We start from the raw sequence: 20,973 nt of genomic DNA on the forward strand, positions 1-20,973 counted from the left end.
TTTTTTTTTTTTTTTTATATTTCCTTTATATTTAGTAGCAGATCCCATTAAAGCTGACACAATTAGTTGATTAATTCATTAGTCAAACAACAGAAAATTAATCTATTTCATTACTGTGAATACTAAAAAATACTATACTAAAAGTACATAGATAGATAGATAGATAGATAGATAGATAGATAGATAGATAGATAGAGATATCTCTATCTAGATATCTCTATCTTATATTTGTACACATTTTCTGACCTTTAATAGACCAAACAATTATTTGATTAATAGAAAATTGTCAGCAGATTAATCGATAATGACAATAATAGTTTTTTGTGAGGTTCTTTTTTCTAAGGAAACTATCTCTCCATCCAGAGTGCAGCCCCGGCTTCTCCCTCTTCCTCCAGGGTTGTGTGAAATTGTGTCCGCCGGGCTTCACCTCTGGGCCGCAGCTCCTCAACCTCTCCCTGGAGAACTGGGTGGACTTGTCCTCTGTCCAAGCCTGTCTGCCCTGCAACCCCGCCTGCCTCACCTGCTCTGGAATTGGACCTACAGATTGCTTGTCCTGCCCGCCTCACAGCCACCTGGTCCTCACCTCCTGCCTGCACCAGAACCAGGTCCAGCGCAAATCCCCTCTAGCTGGGGGGCTCCAGGGTGACGGAGCCCAGCCAGACAGGGATATCACAGCAGCAGTAGATGACAACAGTGGAGAAGGTGAGGAACCCCCAGGGCTCAGCGTAGCTCCGTCCACTCAGCTACCTGTCGTCGTGGCAGTGCTCAGCTGTGCCTTCATCCTGGCTGCCTTCGTCGGGGTTTTCCTCTTGCTGCAGATGCGCTCAGGTGGCACTTCTTTGGGCTGGAGGACCAAACTGCCCTCTGTGTATTCAGAGACGAGGGGGGTGCGGGTGGGCTTTGGTTTTGGCTTCGGCCAAGGACGGGGGAGGAAGACACGGATATGCTACAAGGGGATCCCCACTGTGTGGGGGGACGAGGACATGATCGCCTACGAGTCTGAATCAGACGCTGAGGAAGTGGAGGGTCACAGCGAGAGGAAAGCTTTTATCAAGACGCAGAGCTCCATCTAGCTGAGCCTGTATCTGCTGTTGAGGTTTCTGACACCACGATATTCTGGGTGTCGCCAGCATCTAGACCCGACTGTATGGAGCTGATACATGAAGGAGAATCCTGCAGCCACAAAACACAGGCCTTACTGTCCCATCAGCACCCCGTCCAACTGCATTAAAGAGTCCATCATTTGTTTTTCATTTATTTATTTACATTTCTTTATTTATCTAGTTAGATTAATATTTGATGTCAGATGTATTTATTAATCATTTGACTCTTCATCACAAATTTAAGGGTTTATTCAATTATTTCACTTTGTTTTAATTTAATGATGCACTTTACCATATTTTGCCCAGTTTATGAAAGAAATTTAGTGTTCCTCTCCTCCACTACTTAAAGCTGGGGGATTGCAGGAGATAGTTATTACAAAGTAGTCAAAGCAGCAGGGGCGGAGAAATCCTGAGATATCCTAGTCCTAAGTAGAAGTAAAGCCCCACAAACACAGACTCCTACATTTCCCATAAGGCAGCTCAATAGAGTTTTTAGTTAGATCCTTCCTGCCTGGTAAATTCCTATTTCTTTCAAACGCAACACTCCAGGTTTGTGTTGCAGTTTTTCTGAAAAAAAAATGTAGCCTCAGAGCCCAAACCAAAAATAACCCTGACAGTATCATTATATGGGGTACTTTCTGCAATGAGTACTTTGAATTTGAAGTGTAGGATGGGTGAAGTGCTCCTTTAAATCTGTACTTCATCAGATATGCATCTGATTTGTCCTCAACACTGGTGGTTTGAATAAATTGGCTTTGTTACATTTGATCAGATTGTGGGCCAGAGGTCGTGACGCGATGCTCATTAACAATAAAGAAAAATTTCTGCAGCGGGCTGGGATGGCGTAACAAAACATCCCGCAGGCTGTTTGATAAGCAGACAAGTGTGGAGGATGCTCTGTTTCAATCAAGCCACAGTGGGAACTGCCACAGAAGCACAGACACATCAGCTGTATCAGTCAAATAATCTTACAGACTTATAGCAGTGCAACACTATTTCTGGGTGAAATTTAAGAAAACACTTAGCTGACCTTTACAACATGTTTCTGCTTGGTTACTGCTGGTGAGACATAAGTTTATTTTCTCTTCATTTTCCCTCCAGAGCATATATTGATTCTGGTGCTTCTCTCCCAGAACGTCGTCATCAGGGTAAAGCTTTTCCCCTTTTCTTTTGAGAGCACCATACATTGAAAGACAAATACATACTTTATTTCCCATCGATAACAGTATAGACTTGCCGCTAACACAAGCTGAATCAAAGCCTGTGGCTCTAAAGGCCAGAGTGGTGACAGAGATTAAAAAATGAAGAGTTCTTGTATTGCATTTTCTATGTTTGTTTTATATCCTTTTTTATTTAACTGACAATGGATGTTAATATTGTGGAGATCAGTTTCATGATGGAATAAAATGACTTTGGCTGTTGCATAGATGTGCTGCTTGTGTCTCTCCTGCCAGATTTTTTTTAAACTTTTATGTTTTTGTGCGTCTTAAATTCAGCCCCTGACACACAAAGGCAACCCAAGAGAACAGATGGTCCATCACTTCTTCATAGCTGTATATCATTGTTGCGAGTGTGCTACCGTCGCTCTGTGCGAAGGTGCCAGCATTCTGTCGTGTCCCTGCTATCCAGTTGCAGTGAGCATGCTGCCAAAAAAAGAAAGCTTTACAAACAAACTATTTTCTCAAGCTTCAATATGGTGGCCCCTTGAAGTTTAAATTAATATAAATGGAAACAGTTTGTATGCATGTGGGGAAAACATTGTCAACTATCTCCGGTAGCAGCTTTGTTCATTAGCAGCTTTCCTCTGTAACACCCTCTACAGAGGCTGGTAACTGGGTTCATGGGTGAAGGTACATTCATTCTGTGGCCCATAATTAGATCTGCCGGGAGAACTCGGTGCACAATTCTGTGCCACTCGGGTGCCGCATGCTTTGCATTATAAATACTGTATGTGTGATAGTAAACGTGTGTGAATGGGCTCATGTTCTTAAAAAAAAAAGGGGGGGGGTGAGCATGAAAGCCTTTTATCTCCTCGGTCACACTTTCATTCCATGATTCTGTGAGCTGTGTATTGGTTTTCATGGTTTTTTTTTTTTTGTATGCTCTTTAGCTTGTATTAATTAGCTGTCATGTACTGCCCCATGCTGTCTACTTACTAGGCCTAGCAACAAGAAATATTAGATCAATTAATAACAGCACCCACATATCAGCTCCTCATTAGCAGATTTCATATTCAGATCAACTGGACACTGATGTTCCAGACTCATTATTCCAGCAGGTCTGAGATTATTTCTGCTGGATCTGATGCTCAAGGATGAAATAACTTTTCTGTGCTGAGCTCAAGAAAGGTGAGACACACAGTCGGTACCAGCAGAGTCTGGAGAAAAATGCAGAGGCTGAGTGTCCCTGGGGTGCCTCCACAGGCATCACCCTCCCTCCCCATGACTCCTCCACACACATGCAGTGCAGTGATGGCTCTCAGGCCTTCGGGGCATCCCTGCCACAACACTTTTCTTTTTTCTTCTGCCGGTCCATGATCCATTTTTATGTAGTGTGAACTAAGACGCGCTTCTTTTCATGTTCGACTCCCTCTAAAAGCTGTCACTGGGGCCTTCAACATATTCGCCCCACGTAATGTAAACCCTGCCCAGGTTTACATCACGGGGCGATATCAAGGACTGATATCAGCATATGTAGGCTCTGCTGTACTGCTCACACTGACTCAATGTTGCCCCCTACTGACGGAGAATTAATCAAGCTCTTTACTGCCGAGCACGAAAACACACCAGGGATTCACAAGTGCATTAAAAAAAGGCTGAGGAAATTAAATTCACTTCAGATAAGGACAAACTTTGTGTTTTGATTTTTATTCAGTCCCCATCTCTTCTGTGGTTCTACTGCAGCTTTAGCCCATCAAGAACAAATACAGAAGAGAGTGTGCCTTCATATATTACCTCTGAACAAACAAAAAACAGCGCTACAACAGGTATCACATTTAAAAAAAAAAAAAAAAAAAAAAAAAAAAGAAGAAGACATTTACACAGAGACTCTGACGCATACCGAAACAGCAGGAGAGAAAGTTATGACAAGGTTGTAAGACAAGGGAGAAAGTGCAATTCAAGATGCAGTGAAGTCTGGTCTGACAGAAATGTTAACTGCAGCTGGGGAGGGGGGGTCTGCAGTGCTCACAGTGAGAGAAGAGGGGAGACAGGATATATTTAACTATGGCAGACCAGACATCAGGCCAGAGGAGGAGCACAACAAAGCAGCAGACCTCCTGTGGGAAAAATGAAGCAGATGAGCGGTTAAAGCGATGGGACACAGTGGGGCAGGGTGCGATAGTGGCGCGGTACAAAGTGACACACACAGGTGGGTTGTGAGAAATGTCCGGCCTCAGCTTTGGACACATGACAACATTCTCCACAGCTGCTGTGGAGGCAGAGATGCACCAGAAAAAAAAGGCTAAGTGCCTGGAGACCGCCTTGGGATAAGAAGCACTGTGGACCTGAAATTTGAAGAAACTTCCTTTCTTCTGTGTTAAGGATCCCTGTGTGTGGTTTAATCCAACAATTTTTCAAGGGTCAGGTCACCCAAATTACACATAAGACAGTTTCTTCTTCGACTCTAGTGGAATGTAGCCTATTTTTAAGTTTTGAGAAATCCATCTCCCAAAATTTGAACAGTGAAAAAAAAATACATTTCAAAAAAAAAAAATAAACAGCATCACCTCTTTCCAGAAATTTGCAATTATCACAGCGACATTTGCTGTGTCCTATCCATACTAGTTAGTTATACAGTATACTGATCTTTGTAGTATGCTATAGTATGTTGTAGTTAGCAAACATGACACCAGCATAGTTCACTGGTTAATACAAGCAGGATATGATGCAGCGTGTGCACCCTCAAACACAATCAACCAGCTACTTGACAAAGCAGAACTGTTTCTCCAAAATTCAAGTTTTTTTTTTTTTTTTTGCTTTTTTGGACGTGTTCCTAAAGCTGTTTCACCACAGTTAGTTTAGTGCAGCTGTGAGCAGCTCCTTCATTCTCTTTTATGTAATGCATTATCACACAAGAGTTTACATCAACAGCACACTCAAAAATAAGGGTTTTTTTCTAGTGTGCATTTTTTCTTTTTTTTTTTAAAAGAATACTTAGTTTGGTCACTGTTCCAGCATGAAGACGCATCATACTCAAAACCTAGTGTGAGGTATATATGTGGGACACTTCTATCCGGAGTGATGGGGACTTGCAAAGTGAAAAGGCCAAATGTTCTGATTTCAGCTTCTCAAATGAGTATTTGCTACTTTTGTTAAAAACATGAACTTAACTTATGGAAATAATCAAACTAAAACAATCTGTGTGGGCAAATAACACTTTTTTTTTTTTTTTGCAAGTTGGTTGAACTGGCCCTTTAAGTCCAGTACTTCAACAGGACGCCTCCTTTTCTGATTTAAGATGTGACCCACTGTTTGACACAGACACCCAAACTGATCAATGATACCTAACAGTACTATGAATGGTCCCTGATAGTGAACACCGTAACCTCAACATTCCCCTCTCCCCCCCTCACAAACAAAGAAGAAAAAAAAAAAACCTCAAGTATTCACATCAACATACTCTGCAGACACACACACACACACACACACACACAGATATATCTGCCTTGTGGTATATATGAGGTACAGCACGGGAATGACAAACAGGTGCTTCCACAGTTTTTCGAAGAGGAAGCTCAGGCAGGGGGGAAAAAAAGAAGAGAGGGAGTGAAGGTCTTCAGACTATCTACAAGCAAAAACAGCGGACAGAAGGTAAACAGTCAGCCGATATGATTAATGAGCACATCGTTATCACGTAGTGACCAACATGGGACTCTTGGACTCAGACGTACAATAGCTCAAAGAGCCGCAGCTTGGGTCTCCAGGTGAGTTGAGATGGAGAGACCACACATTCTCTTTGCTGCATTCGAGTCTGTCGTAAACAAAATTTAACTGCAGTCAACATTAGATTGATAGATACAAAAACAAACTGCTGTGATGTGTGACTTCTTCACTGCGTACAAAAAAAGAAAAAGAAAAAAATTAAAAACCCATACATCAAATAAAGCTTTGTAAATTGCACTCTGATGTGGCACAAGTCCCAACCTCCTCGTCATTTGGGATATTTACATTCAGTAGTTCAGTCTAGGATGGAGCGAAGATAGAAAAAGACACAAGTTCTTACAAAGCAGAACTAAATGAGATTTCATTTCGATTACAGAGATAAACAGATACTGGGTCGTATCTGACGAGCGATTCTGGCAGTCTCAGTTGTTTTGGAACAGCTGCGAGTTCACCCGGGTTTTACTGCTCTCGGAGACGTCCACAGTAACAGCTATCGCCTGCCCCCTGCTGTGCAGTCTCTCCTGTTACAGTGGACCATTTCTCTCCGAGCTGTAGTGTTTGTGGTTCTGCTTGACGAAACAGAGAGACCCAGACCCCTCTGTTGCCAGTCTGTGGCCCGGAGTGGGCCTGGTTCTTGGTCCAAGGAGTCTGCTGCCTGTTTTTATTGCCTCGTTTGGTTCGGACGGCTCTTAGCGAAGTTTGAGCTTGAAGGCAGAGATCTCCATGGGATCAAGACTGATGGTGGAGTCGTTGGCCAGAGGCGTGCCGGCGTGCATCAGGGTCAGGGACATGGGCTGCAGCAGCTGCAGGTCCAGGTTCTTGAACAGTCCTGATACACTCAGCTGCAGAGGGCGAGAAGGGAAGGAAGGCCAAGAAGATTAGAAAGTAAGTATGAAGTAAAAGTACATCCACTCTGAGTGTTGCGTTATTATTAAACACTAATAAGTCAATAAATTTAATCACAATTGTTCCTTCTTAATTATAGAGGAGTGGAGGTATAAAGTAGCATAGAACAGAAAGATTTAAGCAAAGTACTAAGTTCAAGTGTGTGATTAAATGTACTTTTCCCACTAACAAACAAATCTCTGCTTTGTGTGCGTGTGTGTTTCTACCCTGACCTGTCCTTGTGTGGTGGTGCAGTTGAAACCCAGGTTCTGAGCCTCAAACCCACAGTCCAGCGCCAGACGGTGAAGAATCATGGCTGTGTATGGAGATGGAGAGTGGGGGTCCTGCTGCTCACGCGCACGCACACACACGCACACACACATACACACACGTTGGTTTCAAAGTCAACACATAAAATACGAAAAGCCAAAATGAGCACGTATGTCGTCATTTCTGTCTCGTCACCTGGCTCTGGATGCTGCGCAGGTTCAGCAGGTGGAAGTCGCAAGGAAGGATGGACTTGAGAGGGGCGAAGGTTTGCAGAGGAGGGATGCCACGTCTTTTGGGCAGGACGGGCAGCGCCAAGATCTCGTGGTTCAGGATGGCGTTGGTTATGTGACTGAGTATCGACGGGAAGCTCGTTGTTGCACTGTCCATCATCTGGAGGAGGGCAGAGATAGATTAGATCCCGACTGTAGATGCTCGAGGCTCTAATTAGTTTGTCAGAGTAGGAGGTATATTTCTAATTCTAGTCCAGACACAGTGCTAATCGATCTATATTGAATTTGTAACAGCAAAAGCACTATGATGTCAAATTTAAAATTAAGAGTACTTCAAACATGATGTCTGATGTTTGTGGCAGGCAAGAACAACTTCATCCAAAGTACCATCAGCAGTTTCATCAGAACTGGATGATAAAACTGCAACCAATGCCTTCCTTCCTCTGCCAATGTGTATTCATTTACTTGATGAATGATATCATTTGTTACTTTCAATTGTGCTGTCGTAAAGATGGAGCTCTTTGGCTACGGCTATGAGATGGAGGGAAGCAAAAAATAGGAACTGGAGCTACAGTGCAGACTACAATGCGAGCTAACAAGCATCCCCACTGTTGCCAAGGCAACGTTACCTCTTGAACTCCGTCAGTCAAGAATTTGGAGAGGAAAGAACGAAACAAGGAGGAGAGTTTGGCAAAAAAGCCATCATACTGAGGTAATGAAATGGAAAAAGAAGAGAATGCAAAAGAAATTAGAGAGTGGAGAGTATGACAAAAAGACAGATGAAGTGGTAATGAGTACAGGAATAAAAAAGATACAAAGAAAGGTGTTAATGAACACAGAATGAAGGACAAAACACTGTTACATTCAACAAGCTAGCTCAAAGAGCAATTTAGCACCGTAGTCAGTTGTGATGCGCTGGAATTTCAAGGGTGCTCAGCCAGCTTCAATAACCGCCTCCGCTGTCATCTTACTGACCTTGTTGCCCGTGGATCTCCTCTCCAGCAGCAGTCGGAAGCGGTTGGCTGTCTTCTTGTTGTCCTTCAGGCCCTGGCCCAGTCCTCGATTATCATCCTGCATCAACCGCCGGTCCATAATCACTTCAAGCTGGCCTGAGGGAGGAGGCGAAGCAGGGAAAACAACTTTGATACAAAGCTCCTGTATTGAACTTTCAGACATCAGACATCGATGAAGACTAATACTTTGAGCTATCCGACATTTACAAACACCTCCATTATTCACATAACCATTATGAAAGGATTAGCTCAGTACACAAATGTGAGGATATGGACTGTTTTGCTCTCTGAAAATCTCTTGAGGGAGAAGAGGGAGAGATAAGTGCTTCAATACTATTCCATAAAAAGCTAGAGACAGTAAAAAAGAAAGTGCATTTCAGAGATAGCTTTCATTAAAAAAAAACAAAAAAACAATTCATGAAGAAAAATGACATAACATTAAATAAAATGCAATAAGATACGGACCACTCTCCAGGCTGCTGACACCCAGAGACTGAGCTGTGTGCAGTGTGAGGCGGTGGTTGCTGTCCTGGATGTATGCCTGGCTGGGCATGGGATAGAAGTTGGCCTGCAAGGGAAGCTTCAGGTAGTGGTGTCGAGGCTGCATCTACAAGTGGAGATCAAATGCAGAGAACCGCACAATAAGTCAAACTAATAATCAAGCATACATATTATTATATTACTTTATTTACTGTCAGAAAATATGTTATCCTTCTCTACTGGCCAGGGTGGGACTGACCTGGAAACCATTGAGGTCCGTGTAGAAGACGTCTCCACTCTGGATGTCAGTGACCACTCGCATGGCCAGCTCCTTATTGGTCTGATCTCTGATGTCCACCATGGTGGTGATGTCTATTGAAAACCCATCCACCCCTAAAAATACAAAACCAAACTATTCAGAACTAAACTTAGGCCCAAGAGGGAAGTTAACAGAAAGATGTGATCTGCAAATGTGGGCCAAGTGCTACTTAAAATAGTACTATCCTGCTCAGAGTAAAAGAAACAGGCAACAACACTGTCAGCTGACAAGAAAAAAAAAAAAAAAAGGACATAACTGAACCATAAACTTTCATTTTGTTAGACATATTGGCCGTGGTTGTATTGTACCATCTGGTGCCTTTAACTAATCATAAAAAGCCTCAGCAAAAGCCATTTGATTCTACTTTGTGTTTTATTTTGTGTGTTTATTACCTGGCACATTGTGGATCCGAATGGTCTGCTGAAAATGTTGGTAGTGTGCCACAACCTCCGAGAACAGAGGCCCCTCCACAACGCGCACCACAGGTGGCTCTTTCTGGTTGTAGGGCTGAAAGCAGGAGGAGAGAAATTGAAAATCATGAGCAGAACGAGCGCTGAAAATGAGAGTGTTAGAACGATGGAGAGAGGAGTAGAAGACGCTCCCATCAGAATGAGTAATAAGATACTCTAAGGCAACTAATCCCCTACACTCCTGTGTGTTGTCTCAAAAATAAAGAAAAGATGAAGCAACTCTGCCTTCCTGCCCCTGAGCTTCCCAGCATGATACAATACACCAGGGAGACTCTATCAAAGCCTTCTGAGAGGTAAATAAACAACTGAGAGAATACCTTTGCTTTTCCATCAGGTAGGAAGAGGTAAGCCCCGCTTTTGTCTTTAGAGGGGCGAGTGCCATAGACCATGAACTGCATCTGAACCTTCACCTCCTGAGGATCATCCTTGCGCTTGATACTCTGCAGATGAAAAAGCCATACAGATGAAGAGACAGCGCAGAATAAAAAAAAAAAAGAAAGAAAGGAAAAAAAAGGCGCAAACCCTTAATTCAAATTATCAATGAAGTCAACAAGGGCAGATAGAGCACAAACCTCCAGGAGACCGGTTATTCCAGAGAAACCAAGTGTGAGAGACTGGCTGCTGATATAGAAGGTCTGAGGGTCGGACTGCTGAGAGCGGACAGGGAGGGGGTCCCCAGCCCGGGCAGTGGCGCCCCGTCCAGACAGCCTGAGCAGGGTGTCAGAGCGGAGTGTCATGGGCGAGTCCGGAGAGTCATAAAGATGGAAAACAGCCAGACCCAGCGGTGGCAGACGAACCATGAATGTGGCCTGGACAACGGGTGGAAGAACAGTTGGATATGTATAAATTGCAGCAGTTATATGCACCAAAATTTTATTTCATAAAAACACAAAAATCTGGTGTTTTATAATGCTGGCTTCGTTCTCCTTTTTAATCTGTACAGGAAGTGTTGACCAGAAGGCATTCATTAAAAGTTAAAAGCATTTAAACATTAGGAACAGTGTGCTGTAATTAAAATATGATGAGAGATGAGACTGTTTGTATTTCTCTAATATTTAAATGTATTACTTGCAGAGGGTGGAGAGAATTTAATTTGTGCAAAATCAATTCATCTGCAGTGTAGTGAAGCAAATAGGATATTTTTACTTCTGTAGATTCAATATATGATTTGAGCAGATTAAAGGGGTGTGGGGTTATTTTTGTGGTTGGTTTTTTTGTTTGTTTTTTTGTTTTTTTGAGAAAAAAGTGCTGACTTGCAGGCAGACATCAAAACAAAGAGAAGAAAATATACACTCTTTATTTCCTGTCCTGTTCCATCTTCGGTAGACATACACACTAGCACATTGTTTATTATTGTTTGGCATTAGGAGCCAGGGGTCAAACCACCAACCTTTCGAATCTACCACCCACGCTACAGCCACCCCGATTCTACCACTCAACATATTGAGTCCTGAAGGTTAAAATTTGCTGAGAATTTAAAATAAAAAGATAATAATTGTGTATACAAATACTGTATTGTAAAGCTTAATTCACTAGGCAAGATACAATAATGGTAAGTAACCACCAGTTTAGCACTGCATTCCTTTAACAGTGTCTGACTCAGGGTTGACAGTTTAATAAAAAATATTGGGGGGAAAAAAAAGAGACAGAGATGTCATCTTTTTTTTTTTTCTAGCCTTGAGCTGCTAGCCTCAAGCAGAGATGAGGAGCAGGCTAAACAGGTCTGATAAGCTCACTTGTAAATCTACACCCCCACATTTTTTCTTCTTGCGTTATACAACCTCTTTAACATATGGAGTAGTGCTCCCCAAGACCTATGTGCACTAGCCTTGGCAAGTTTTAGTCATCCCTTTCTCTTCATCTGACAAACACATACTTCAACTGTTATCAGTGCAGCTTCACTTGCTGTCTCTTTGCATAACTGCAACAATAAGAGACTTTCACTTTATAAGCTTAAGGTCTATGTTCTCTTTCCAACATTTGCACATAACCGTAATGACTTTGTATTGGGATTTGAGTGCTGTAAAAATGTTTTTGAGAGCACAGCAGTACTGCGGCTGAGCACTGATAGAGGACTGCTGCTGACACTGCTGCTGTGCAAGTGATATGCCAATTTCACTATGCAGAAACCAGCGATTCCAAATGAATTTAGCATCTTACCTCAAACACCTCTGCACTCATTTGACTGGCAGAGCTCCACTGAGCACTCAGCTGCACAGGGAGGGTCTGTCCATCCTCAGTAAGCACTCGCACCCTGATCGTGTTGACCAACACAGTCACGACGCACAGCCGCTCCTGCTCGATGGGGTTGAACAGAACCAAGTACCTGGCAGAAGGAAGGAAAAAGCAATCGTAAGTATAGGATGGTGGAGGACTGGCAGAGGGAGGTGGCGGGGGAGATGAAAGATGCGAAGGGATGAAGATAATACCTCGGCCCTGCTGGGTCCAGCTCTATTAAAGTGCGCTGAGGCAGAGAGTCTTGAGTAGCACGCCTATCATCCTACAGAGGAAAAAAATAACATAGGAAACATACTGACTACTCGATAAGGCACATATACGCAGGTGTTTGAAAAGTTTATTATACGGTGGCAGAAGTGTCACACCATGCTGTTTCTTACCGTCTCCAGGAAGGGCTCCGTCTGGTAAAAGCGATAAAACTCTTTGTTCTTCATCACCAGGAAATGAGCAGCATTGATGATTACTCTCTTCAGACCGATGAGTGAACGCAGTAATCTAGGGAGGAGGAGGAGGAATCAATGGCTTACTGCAGCAGTCACACCAGATGGCTTTTCAATACTTTTGCTTCAAAGTATTGAATGGGAGAGTATAGAACAGCCACAGAGACAGGGGATTACAGAGGGGAGGCGCAGAGTTTCCTACTCCATACCAATTAAATTTTTAAAGAATTTAATCTAACCAATCCACACTCTAAACCCCAGATTCTTACTTGGTGCCGTAGTCAATGACAACATTCTCCTTTGCAGTGCCAGTGATGGCGTCATGATGCTGGAATAGGGCAACAGACCGCCTCGCGTCGACCAGCAGGGCATAATCTGAGACCGGGTAACGGCCTTCCATGCCCGCATGTCGAGCATTCGCAACTGCCAGGCTGTAAAGGATCTCTGCCCCCCTGAAGGACATTGACAAACAAGTTATCACTGACAAGTCGTTTAGAGTAAGACGTGTTAGCTTTTTTAGACGGCTAAAAATTCGTTGACTACACCTACGCTATTTTACAATGACTGCTGATTGATTTACATATGCTTTAAACTGTGTTATTTGCTATGTTCCAGCAAATTGCTCTGAAATCTAAGTCTAGGATTCATATAAGGTCTATCTGGGACTGATAGCGTATTCCAGCCCTGTGTTTTTATTTGGACTGTACATTTAGTTTGCATACAGGATCTCGCAGGTACAAGTATGTGCCTTGACCTTGGATGCGACACCCACATCTTGTTTGCAATGCAAAACAAGAGGCAAAAAAGAAAACAAATATCGTTTGCAGAACTCACTCACATAAACAGCAACAGTATTATTAATACACCACAGGTTGTGGGTGTCAGTTATTAGCAATCTATGATAAATCTGCCCCACCTGAGGTGTGACTCGATCACACGGTCCAGGCTCTTGTAAAAGGGGCGAGAGGTGAAATAGCCAGTCCAGTAGTGATCTTCACGGTCTGCGTAGGCAAAGAAATCTCCGCTTAGCACTGGGTAATCTGCAGGTCTGGATCCCTGGGCCACTCCATTTGCTTTGTATACAGCACTGAAGTAGTCTGAGAGAGTCCCAAACTGAGCCTGGAGACAGGTGACACGTTGAAAAAAAAAAAAAAAAAAAGACTTTACTCAGACACAACAGAAGAAATAAAAAGCCCTCATTATTATGTATGTGCCTTTCATCTTACATGGCATCTTCTCAACCAAACATTGAGTCGTGACAGATTCTTTGTTCTGTCAGCAAGATAAAATACCACTGCATGATTCATTATCACAAGAAACGTTGCACACTGAGATACTTCATACGCCACAAGCTGAGATGCATGAAAGCAAAAAAATATATATATTTAGCAACACGATTTGTGACAGTTGACAAATTATTTTCTCACCTGTACATGCATCTCTGGGTGAGAATTCATGTAGTCAAACAGCTTCTGATAGTTGATGTACTGCTGATCCCACTCCAGGGCCTTGTCGTAGCGGAAGTCATCTCCCAGAGGGACAAGAAGCACCTTGCTGCGGTAGAGTTTGGACTTTTTACGGTACTGATCCAGGAGCAGGTTTGCCCTGATTGACAAAGAGGAAGAGAGAGTTAAAAAAAAAGCTAAGGACACACATCTTTTGGCATTCAAACTGCCCTGCTTTGCAAATGCCAGTTTTTCTAGCCAATCACTATGACCTTGGAAGGCAGAGGACCCTATTAGCCCTGGGGTGTTTTTCCATCAGCCACTAAAATGTGCTCTGGAAAGTTCTTTAGGACCTTTAAAAGCTGCGTAATGTGACTGCAAGACTATCTGCAGTCTGTGTCTGTGTCCCTCTGTTCATCAACGCTCTCGGGCTGGCACAAGTTCAGTTTATTTGGAGGAGAGTAGCACAGAAAACACTGAAAGTTACAACAGCAGTGACCAATCTGCTGTGTATGTATGTGTGTGTGAACAGCTGAGGCCAGATTTTGAATCAACATGTAACAAACACAAATAAACTGGGGCTGCAACTGATGATTATATTCATTAACAATTGGTCTACTGATTATTTTCCCAATTAATTGACAAATTCTTTGGTCTATATAAAACTACTAAAATTCTCACAATTATTATTTTACATATTACTTTGTCATGTCATTACTCCATCACATATAACAAATTACAGCTGATATATTAGCCCAGTTGATATATTGCTCTGGTTCTAACAGACATCCTAAGATTTGTGAGGACAAGACTTACTGTAGTAACTTCCACCCTCAACTTTCCCAAAGTAAAGGATAACTAAGCCCCACATGCCTCACCTCTCTGCTACGTTGGCCTCCACCACAGCTTTCGGCGGCACTTTCCACGGACAGTTAATCCGACCACCTGGTAACCTCTTGAAGTCAAACTGGCAGCAGATTTTCGGATCGGGCCCACAGGTGTGAGGCACGTCGTAGCTGTAGAACGGCATCATGTGGCAAAAGATGTCTGTGCCTGATCCAGTGTCTGTCAAAGCAGTAAAGTAAAAAAAAAAAAAACAAAAGAAAAGTTCTGGTTTGAGAGACGTTCTTCGTTGACTGTAGCCTCCAGAATGAAATGCACTGATGAGGCATGTTCTGATCTGTGTAAGGATGCTTCCTACAATCACTGACACACCAGTGCTCATAAACATGTTGGCAATTTAAATTCACCCTTACATTGTTCTCCGGGGACTCTAGAAAGTCATTCTGGATATAGCAGCTAAAAGTAAATGACGACATTTCATTACAAAATTAATCCTAAAAAAAACTATCACAAATTGATCATATCCAACAATGTAATATTTGAGGATTTTTCCATTAAGAACAAATGGGAAGAAAATCTTAAGCAGCCTTCTCATTCATTGAGAAAAAATAATGAAGATATCCCATCTGAAGCTATTACGCACTGGTTGTCCTTCCAAAAATGTCCCTCTCTTTGAAAGGCCATGACAAGTGGCATGACTCATTGTTCACCGAGCTTAAGAAAGATGAGCACATGAATAAGATGATTTGATGGCTCTGGTCCACTCACCCCAGGCCTGCCTCCACATAAACTCCAGGCTGCGGGTGGAGGCAAAGTGCTTTTTGATGGAGTAGTGGACTCTCTGTATGAGCATGCTGGTCAGGTTGGCCCTCCTCAGCAGATAGGGCATAGTAGCACTGTGACCAAAAGGGTCTACTGCCCACCCACTGCGAGGAGTTATACCTATGACAGTAAGGAGGAAGCAAGTATTTCAGCTTTATATTCACATAAAAAAGGAAGCAATACATCTTTCAGGAAATCCTTCTCCTCAGCAGGAAGCACTGAAAGTCGCACAAAGTATTTTATCTCCCACTGAGTGAGAGGCTACACCTGCTGCATGCAAGATGACAAGCTCAGATTTCACTATAAAGCACAGAGAGCAGCGGGAACACTTTAAGTTAGACTTAAATGTGGTGAAAAGAGTTGAAGGTGAAGGCAAACGTCCTGAAATTTCACAGAAAAAGGAAACCGCTTCTTAAACATTTAAGGATCACCTTCCTAAATGTAAATGAAGAAAAATTATTTCTGATGGATTGTGTACCCAGATTTCTCTCTAGCCACTGATGGCCTTCAATGAGCTGGTCTATCATGGCAAAGTAGTGAACGTTGGCTTCATCCGTCATCACCCACCCTCCTGTCACAATCTCTAGCTGCCCTCCAAGGATCAGTCTGTTGAAGAGAGAGGATTAAGAAAGCAAGGTAAGGATAATCCAGCCCTAAAGAGGTAGAGTCACATTAACCAGATAACAAGCTATTTTTAGAGAATCCACAGTCTGCCAGCAGATACAATGAGAAGACTATATTTAAGGGCCAGTAGGCATCAAAGAAATCTAAATTAATTCTCAGATTGTGGAGAATTAATGAAAGGCAAAACTGTGCACTGTGACTCACTTGCGCACAGCCTCCTGCTTGTGTATGTCTGCAGTCTCCCACCACTTGGAGAAAAATGAAATCTCAGACCAGATGAACTTCCTGCGAGAATCCTCAGCCAACTTGACCACCATGTTGTTCAAAATGTGCTGCGTCTGGTCTGTGAAGTACTTGTCAAAAGTCTTGATCCAACCTAACAAGACATGACGATAAATCTCAAAAGAAAATCCGCACAACAGTTGGCAAACAGACTGTCCGATACAAACTGGACTGTCTGACATACAATACACCTCTACCCCCTCGCCTCCCTTCATCTCGCCGGCCGATACAAAGACAAGAAGACAGGGCAGGCAAAGAGAGTCAGCACTGTGGAAAAAGTGGTGCAACAGATCAAAAATAAAACTCATATTTTATTCAAGTAGAAGTGTTCCCCTCAGAAAGCTATTTAGCAGAGTGGTTTCAAAGGAAGTGACTAAAAAGCACTTTCTATGCATTTTTAGTGTGCAACAGTGTACCTCAGACTATAAATACACTGTGAAATACTCATCCCAAATATTGTAGTAATATATTTTACAGAGATGAAAGTTCCACATCATTCTGGACATTTGCAGGATCATAGTCACTGTCACTAGAGCTTGTAATCAGTTGTGAGGGACAGGTCTTTTTACTGCAGCCTTTTTAACACTGTGTGGCTCATTGTTTGACCTGCTTACCTGGATTTGACTAAAATCCTCAAAATTCCTCTTTTGCATTTACCAAAAATGTGCCTATTACCAGCAAACCTGCTTTCACATTTCTTCAGTGTGAGCTGACATTATGATGTCTGCATACAAAACCTCACTATGGTCTATAAACCTTGGACACTGCTGCATTAAAAAAAAAATACTTCAAAAAATTTGCAGCACAGTTGAATCAAATTTAGCTCCAAATGACGTCTATTCTCGCTGTTGATGGGCAAAATTTGCAGGTCTTTACAGCCTGTCAGCATATCAATAACTGTCAAGTAAACAAGCATGTGGCAGGCTGGCAAACAAGTTAAATGGAAATGTCAGTCTAAAATAAAATCTGAGCCAATTCCACCTATAAATAGCTACAGTTCTCCAATCCCATATCTTTCTAATTCCATTGTTTGTGGGTAAGCCGTCAATCATGTCACCATTATGCTAATAATAATAATAATAATAATGAGTACGAATGAATCTAATTTTGAATGGCTTCGACGCCTCTATCACCATTCTCCCAATCAGGAAAGGCCTCACAGTGGCTGGTTTGTCTCTTTCTTTGCTTTCAAACTAGCACAGAGACATAATCAACCTTCAACAAAAGTTTTGCTGTGTTTGCAACGCCATCACAACTCACCTGGATCATTGTGGGAGTGAGGGACCACAAACACTTGGAGCGGTTCATTGTCCCACTCATCAGGGTCATAAGTAATGTCAAAGCCCTGTTTCCATACGCCACCATCAGGGTTGTCAAATTTCAGGAGGGAGTACACATCCAGCATCTAAAATTAAAACATAAACTCAACATCTGCTCACTAATAAGACCCTAAATATAAGGATTAACACCTAGAATGTAACAGCAACACAACAACATATATGTTTTGGTCATTTGAGGAGTGTAGGTAGCCCACCTGAACGTCTGCTTGACCATTGCTGCCAACAGCAAACTGGCAATCCTGGGGTTTGACAGCGAGGAAAGTGGGGCGACCATCAAATGGTAGGACCCAAGAACCATTGGCACTTCTGAATGGCAGGTGGCCGCTAGGAGACACAGCTCCTGTGTCTGTGAGCTCCATCACAGAGTCCTTTATGTGGCTGATGATTTGGTGGTTTTCCTCCAGGAGCTGCTCCAGCTGCTCTATCCGGTTCTGCAGAACTGATATTTGGCTCTAAATCACACACAGAAATAATAAATCACACAGCTGTGAAGCATCATAAAACATTTGCTGATCAAAACCACATGGCTCTCATCTGTTATACTGAACAAACTTCAGTTTTAAGACTTTAAAGTAGACAATCTGTTGTGAAAAAATCAGCAAAGGTAGAAAATGGCAGAATCTCTACAGTACAACATTTGAACAGTCAACAACTAGAAATGCAAAAGGAAGTGCTACAAACTTAACAGCAGAAAGACCTTTTTCATACAATATATACATCACCACTACAGCAATTATTCTTACCCGTGGAAAGTTCCCGCCATTCTGTCGCCTTGCCGGGTCATGTTGGACTCTATCCAACATCAGATAGAGTGAGAATACAGCCACACAGAATATGGCCCCTCCACACACTGTCACCTGTTTCCTCAGCTTCATCCTACTCTGGAACGTTCTTTTTTCCGGTGTTTAAATTTGAAAAATGACCTTGACTGAGGTCTTTTTTTTTCCCAGCACAGAGAAAAAGTCCTTGAAAACCGGAATGCAATTCGTCACAGAGAAAAAAAAAAAAAAAAAAAAAAAAAAAAAAAATGATGGAAAGTAACCAGCTACACCAATATTAATGGTTCAGTTCCACTCCTGCGATGCCTCCAGCCTCCACTCACCATACTGGAGACCACAGCGAAGGAGGCTAAAGCAGTGAGAGCAGTGGACAAGGATACTAAATCTGCAATAGCTGGCAAAGTCTGTCAGCTTTGGCCAAACCACAGCCACCGGTGGGCTCCTTCAAAGTAGCCCTTGTGCTCAACCATCCAAACCGATGAGATTGCAGGAAAAGAAAAAAACAAGTTCCACAAAGAAGGGGCTTAAACAGGGAGCCTAGTGTCCCTGCAGCATGATGTGTGTCGCTGTGGGCCTGCTCTCCTGGTCCAGTCCCCACTCCCACAGCAGACTCTAATCCTGCAGTACAGCCGGAGTCCCCTTTTGCTCAGTTGGCCTCCAGTGCCATAACAGTTTGCACACTACGCTGTGGCAGTGCAAAGAAATAGGCTGACAAAAAGACCAACTTGGCTCAGAGCTGCAGCTTTTTAGTCAAGTCTCAACTCTGCCCGAAGCAGCTCCAGGAATTAAAATGAGACAAATGTCATTCTTCTCTCAGCAGTGTAGTAACTGCATATCTACTGTAGCAGCATGGGCAGTGTGTCTGTCCTTGATCACATGTGCCAATGTTGAAATCACATCAGAGGGTCTTCTTCAGCTGTTAGAAAAAAATTGGATTAATGGAGCATTCGAAAAATACATATTCAGCCTGCCATTTCAAGAACAGGACTGTTACTGACAAGAAGCACAAGTGACAGGGGCTTTGCGGGAGAGTGAGAAATACTTTTTTTGATCTGACAAGTAAAGTCAACAGGGGGGGAAATCAAGCTGAGCAGAGTGGCCTGTGTTTCCTCACAGCACTAATAGGTGTTCCTGTTTCCCTCTGTGTGCAAATCCAACACAATCATAATCCGCTCACTTCTCAGGCTGGGACTATCCCTCAGCATTACCACAGGGAGTTGGGATAATAATCTGCCACTTACGTTTGCTAGGACTAACTGAAAAACAGCCTCAGTGTCAACAGGAAGTCGATTATTTCGAAGGCTGGGCCAGATGAGGAATATTTACGGCTTTGTTTGTTGAGCTGTCTGACATTGATAACTAACGACTACACCCATTCAGTTATTGTAACAAAACACAACAGACCCCAATCTGCTCACATGATGGCATGTTAGCCTCTCGGGAAACATTCTTAAATATTCATAATCCCTTACGTAATCTATCAAATTCCCATGTACTCTGGGTTACTGACTGAGGTGGCACCTCTGTAAAGGTTTAACTTTAACGACTTTTACTCGCTGGGCAGTTAGCCAGGCAACACTGTGCTGCTGCAAACTTAAGAGCACTAAAATACCAGCATTTAGACTGTATCCTATGTAAACTCTGATACACGACATTTAGTTAACCGTTATAGCTGGTTATCCCATTAGCCACATTAAAATACTATGTAAACCTTAAACTACCTCAGTTACTTTAACATTAACTAGACATCACGAATATGCTGCTAAACATGCTAGCGCTAGCTACCAGATGTGCCGTCAAGTTACCACGTCAACTCAACTGGTTTGCGAGCTAGATTCAAGAGTCAGATGTTAGTTAGTAGACGTTAATAGAAGGATTGTAATTTGCTTATAAACGTAGGTGAATGGCAGTCACGTCTGTCTGTCTGTCTGCATCCGTGAAAAGCCTGTGCTGCACAGCACATCTATGTCTAACGTTACTGACGATAGCAAGTATTGGCTTGATAACATTAAGACAATACGTGGCTCATATTCCTGGCTAAATATTCACGTTCCGTCTAAACCTCGACTAACATTCATGCGCGACCTTGCCAGTCTGTCTCTTTGTGAACAAAATGAAAAAGAGGACGTTACCCATCAAAGGAGAGTAATCCAGGAGAGTGCGGTGCCCAGCAGTGTGTGTGCTTTTAGCTTCAGGCTGACAGATTACCAAGCAGCTAGCCTAGCAGCTAGCACCACTGAGCTCCTGCAAAGGGTTATGGGAAGAGAGGAGCTGCGCATCAGTCGGTGATTGGCCAGCAGCTTCATCAGATTTTAAAATAAATGCACCAATCTTTCATTACTAGACGTTTAAATGCAGTGGGTATATATGGATGACTGCAATACAGCATTAGTTTACAAATTACCGAATGATTATGATTAGTATGAATACAACGTCCACGAACAGGGTGGACTCAACTTGCGTTGATCTATCAAACAGATTTCAGTGAATATGAACACATAAATGTT

General features: G+C 42.7%; 2 protein-coding genes across 3 annotated transcripts in view; one reads left to right on the plus strand and one right to left on the minus strand.

Moving 5' to 3' along the window:
* The window catches only part of furinb (furin (paired basic amino acid cleaving enzyme) b), a 74,730-nt gene extending 72,205 nt beyond the window's left edge, over nucleotides 1-2,525 (plus strand). Inside the window, 1 exon segment of the mRNA XM_087174095.1 lies at nucleotides 329-2,525. Coding sequence (XP_087030221.1) covers nucleotides 329-1,073 — 745 coding nt within the window. The 3' untranslated portion in view covers nucleotides 1,074-2,525.
* A 1,429-nt stretch (nucleotides 2,526-3,954) lies between these two features.
* On the minus strand, nucleotides 3,955-20,686 carry man2a2 (mannosidase, alpha, class 2A, member 2). 2 transcript variants are annotated; one of them, XM_023406710.2, is made up of 24 exons: nucleotides 20,599-20,686; nucleotides 18,431-19,382; nucleotides 17,882-18,139; nucleotides 17,608-17,752; nucleotides 16,270-16,441; nucleotides 15,920-16,047; nucleotides 15,388-15,561; nucleotides 14,655-14,841; nucleotides 13,759-13,936; nucleotides 13,248-13,450; nucleotides 12,601-12,783; nucleotides 12,272-12,386; nucleotides 12,083-12,153; nucleotides 11,814-11,979; nucleotides 10,226-10,462; nucleotides 9,971-10,093; nucleotides 9,576-9,690; nucleotides 9,124-9,257; nucleotides 8,850-8,991; nucleotides 8,347-8,480; nucleotides 8,001-8,078; nucleotides 7,337-7,531; nucleotides 7,105-7,218; nucleotides 3,955-6,828 (listed from the first exon to the last, which is right to left on the minus strand). In XM_023406710.2, exons 2-24 carry the CDS (start codon nucleotides 18,560-18,562, stop codon nucleotides 6,676-6,678), a joined length of 3,537 nt encoding a protein of 1,178 aa, XP_023262478.1. In that variant the 5' UTR covers nucleotides 18,563-19,382; nucleotides 20,599-20,686; the 3' UTR covers nucleotides 3,955-6,675. The 2 variants fall into 2 exon arrangements, with proteins under 2 accessions (XP_023262478.1, XP_023262477.1); XM_023406709.2 differs by lacking the exon at nucleotides 8,001-8,078.
* Nucleotides 20,687-20,973: the final 287 nt, after the last annotated feature.

Source organism: Seriola lalandi, unplaced genomic scaffold, assembly GCF_002814215.2.
Source record: "Seriola lalandi dorsalis isolate HSWRI2012SDOR001 ecotype SW California unplaced genomic scaffold, Sedor1 jcf7180002054314, whole genome shotgun sequence".
NCBI classification, from domain to species: Eukaryota; Metazoa; Chordata; class Actinopteri; order Carangiformes; family Carangidae; genus Seriola; species Seriola lalandi.

What these genes read in the sequence shown, in the direction of transcription:
- man2a2 (XM_023406710.2), bottom strand. Translation starts at nt 18,562, where the DNA reads ATGAAGCTGAGGAAACAGGTGACAGTGTGTGGAGGGGCCATATTCTGT. An exon ending in GAATAACCGGTCTCCTGGAG is followed by an intron (nt 10,094 to 10,225) that starts GTTTGTGCTCTA and finishes TTTCATCTGCAG; the next exon opens with AGTATCAAGCGCAAGGATGA. An exon ending in TACCTGATGGAAAAGCAAAG is followed by an intron (nt 9,691 to 9,970) that starts GTATTCTCTCAG and finishes TCCTGCTTTCAG; the next exon opens with CCCTACAACCAGAAAGAGCC.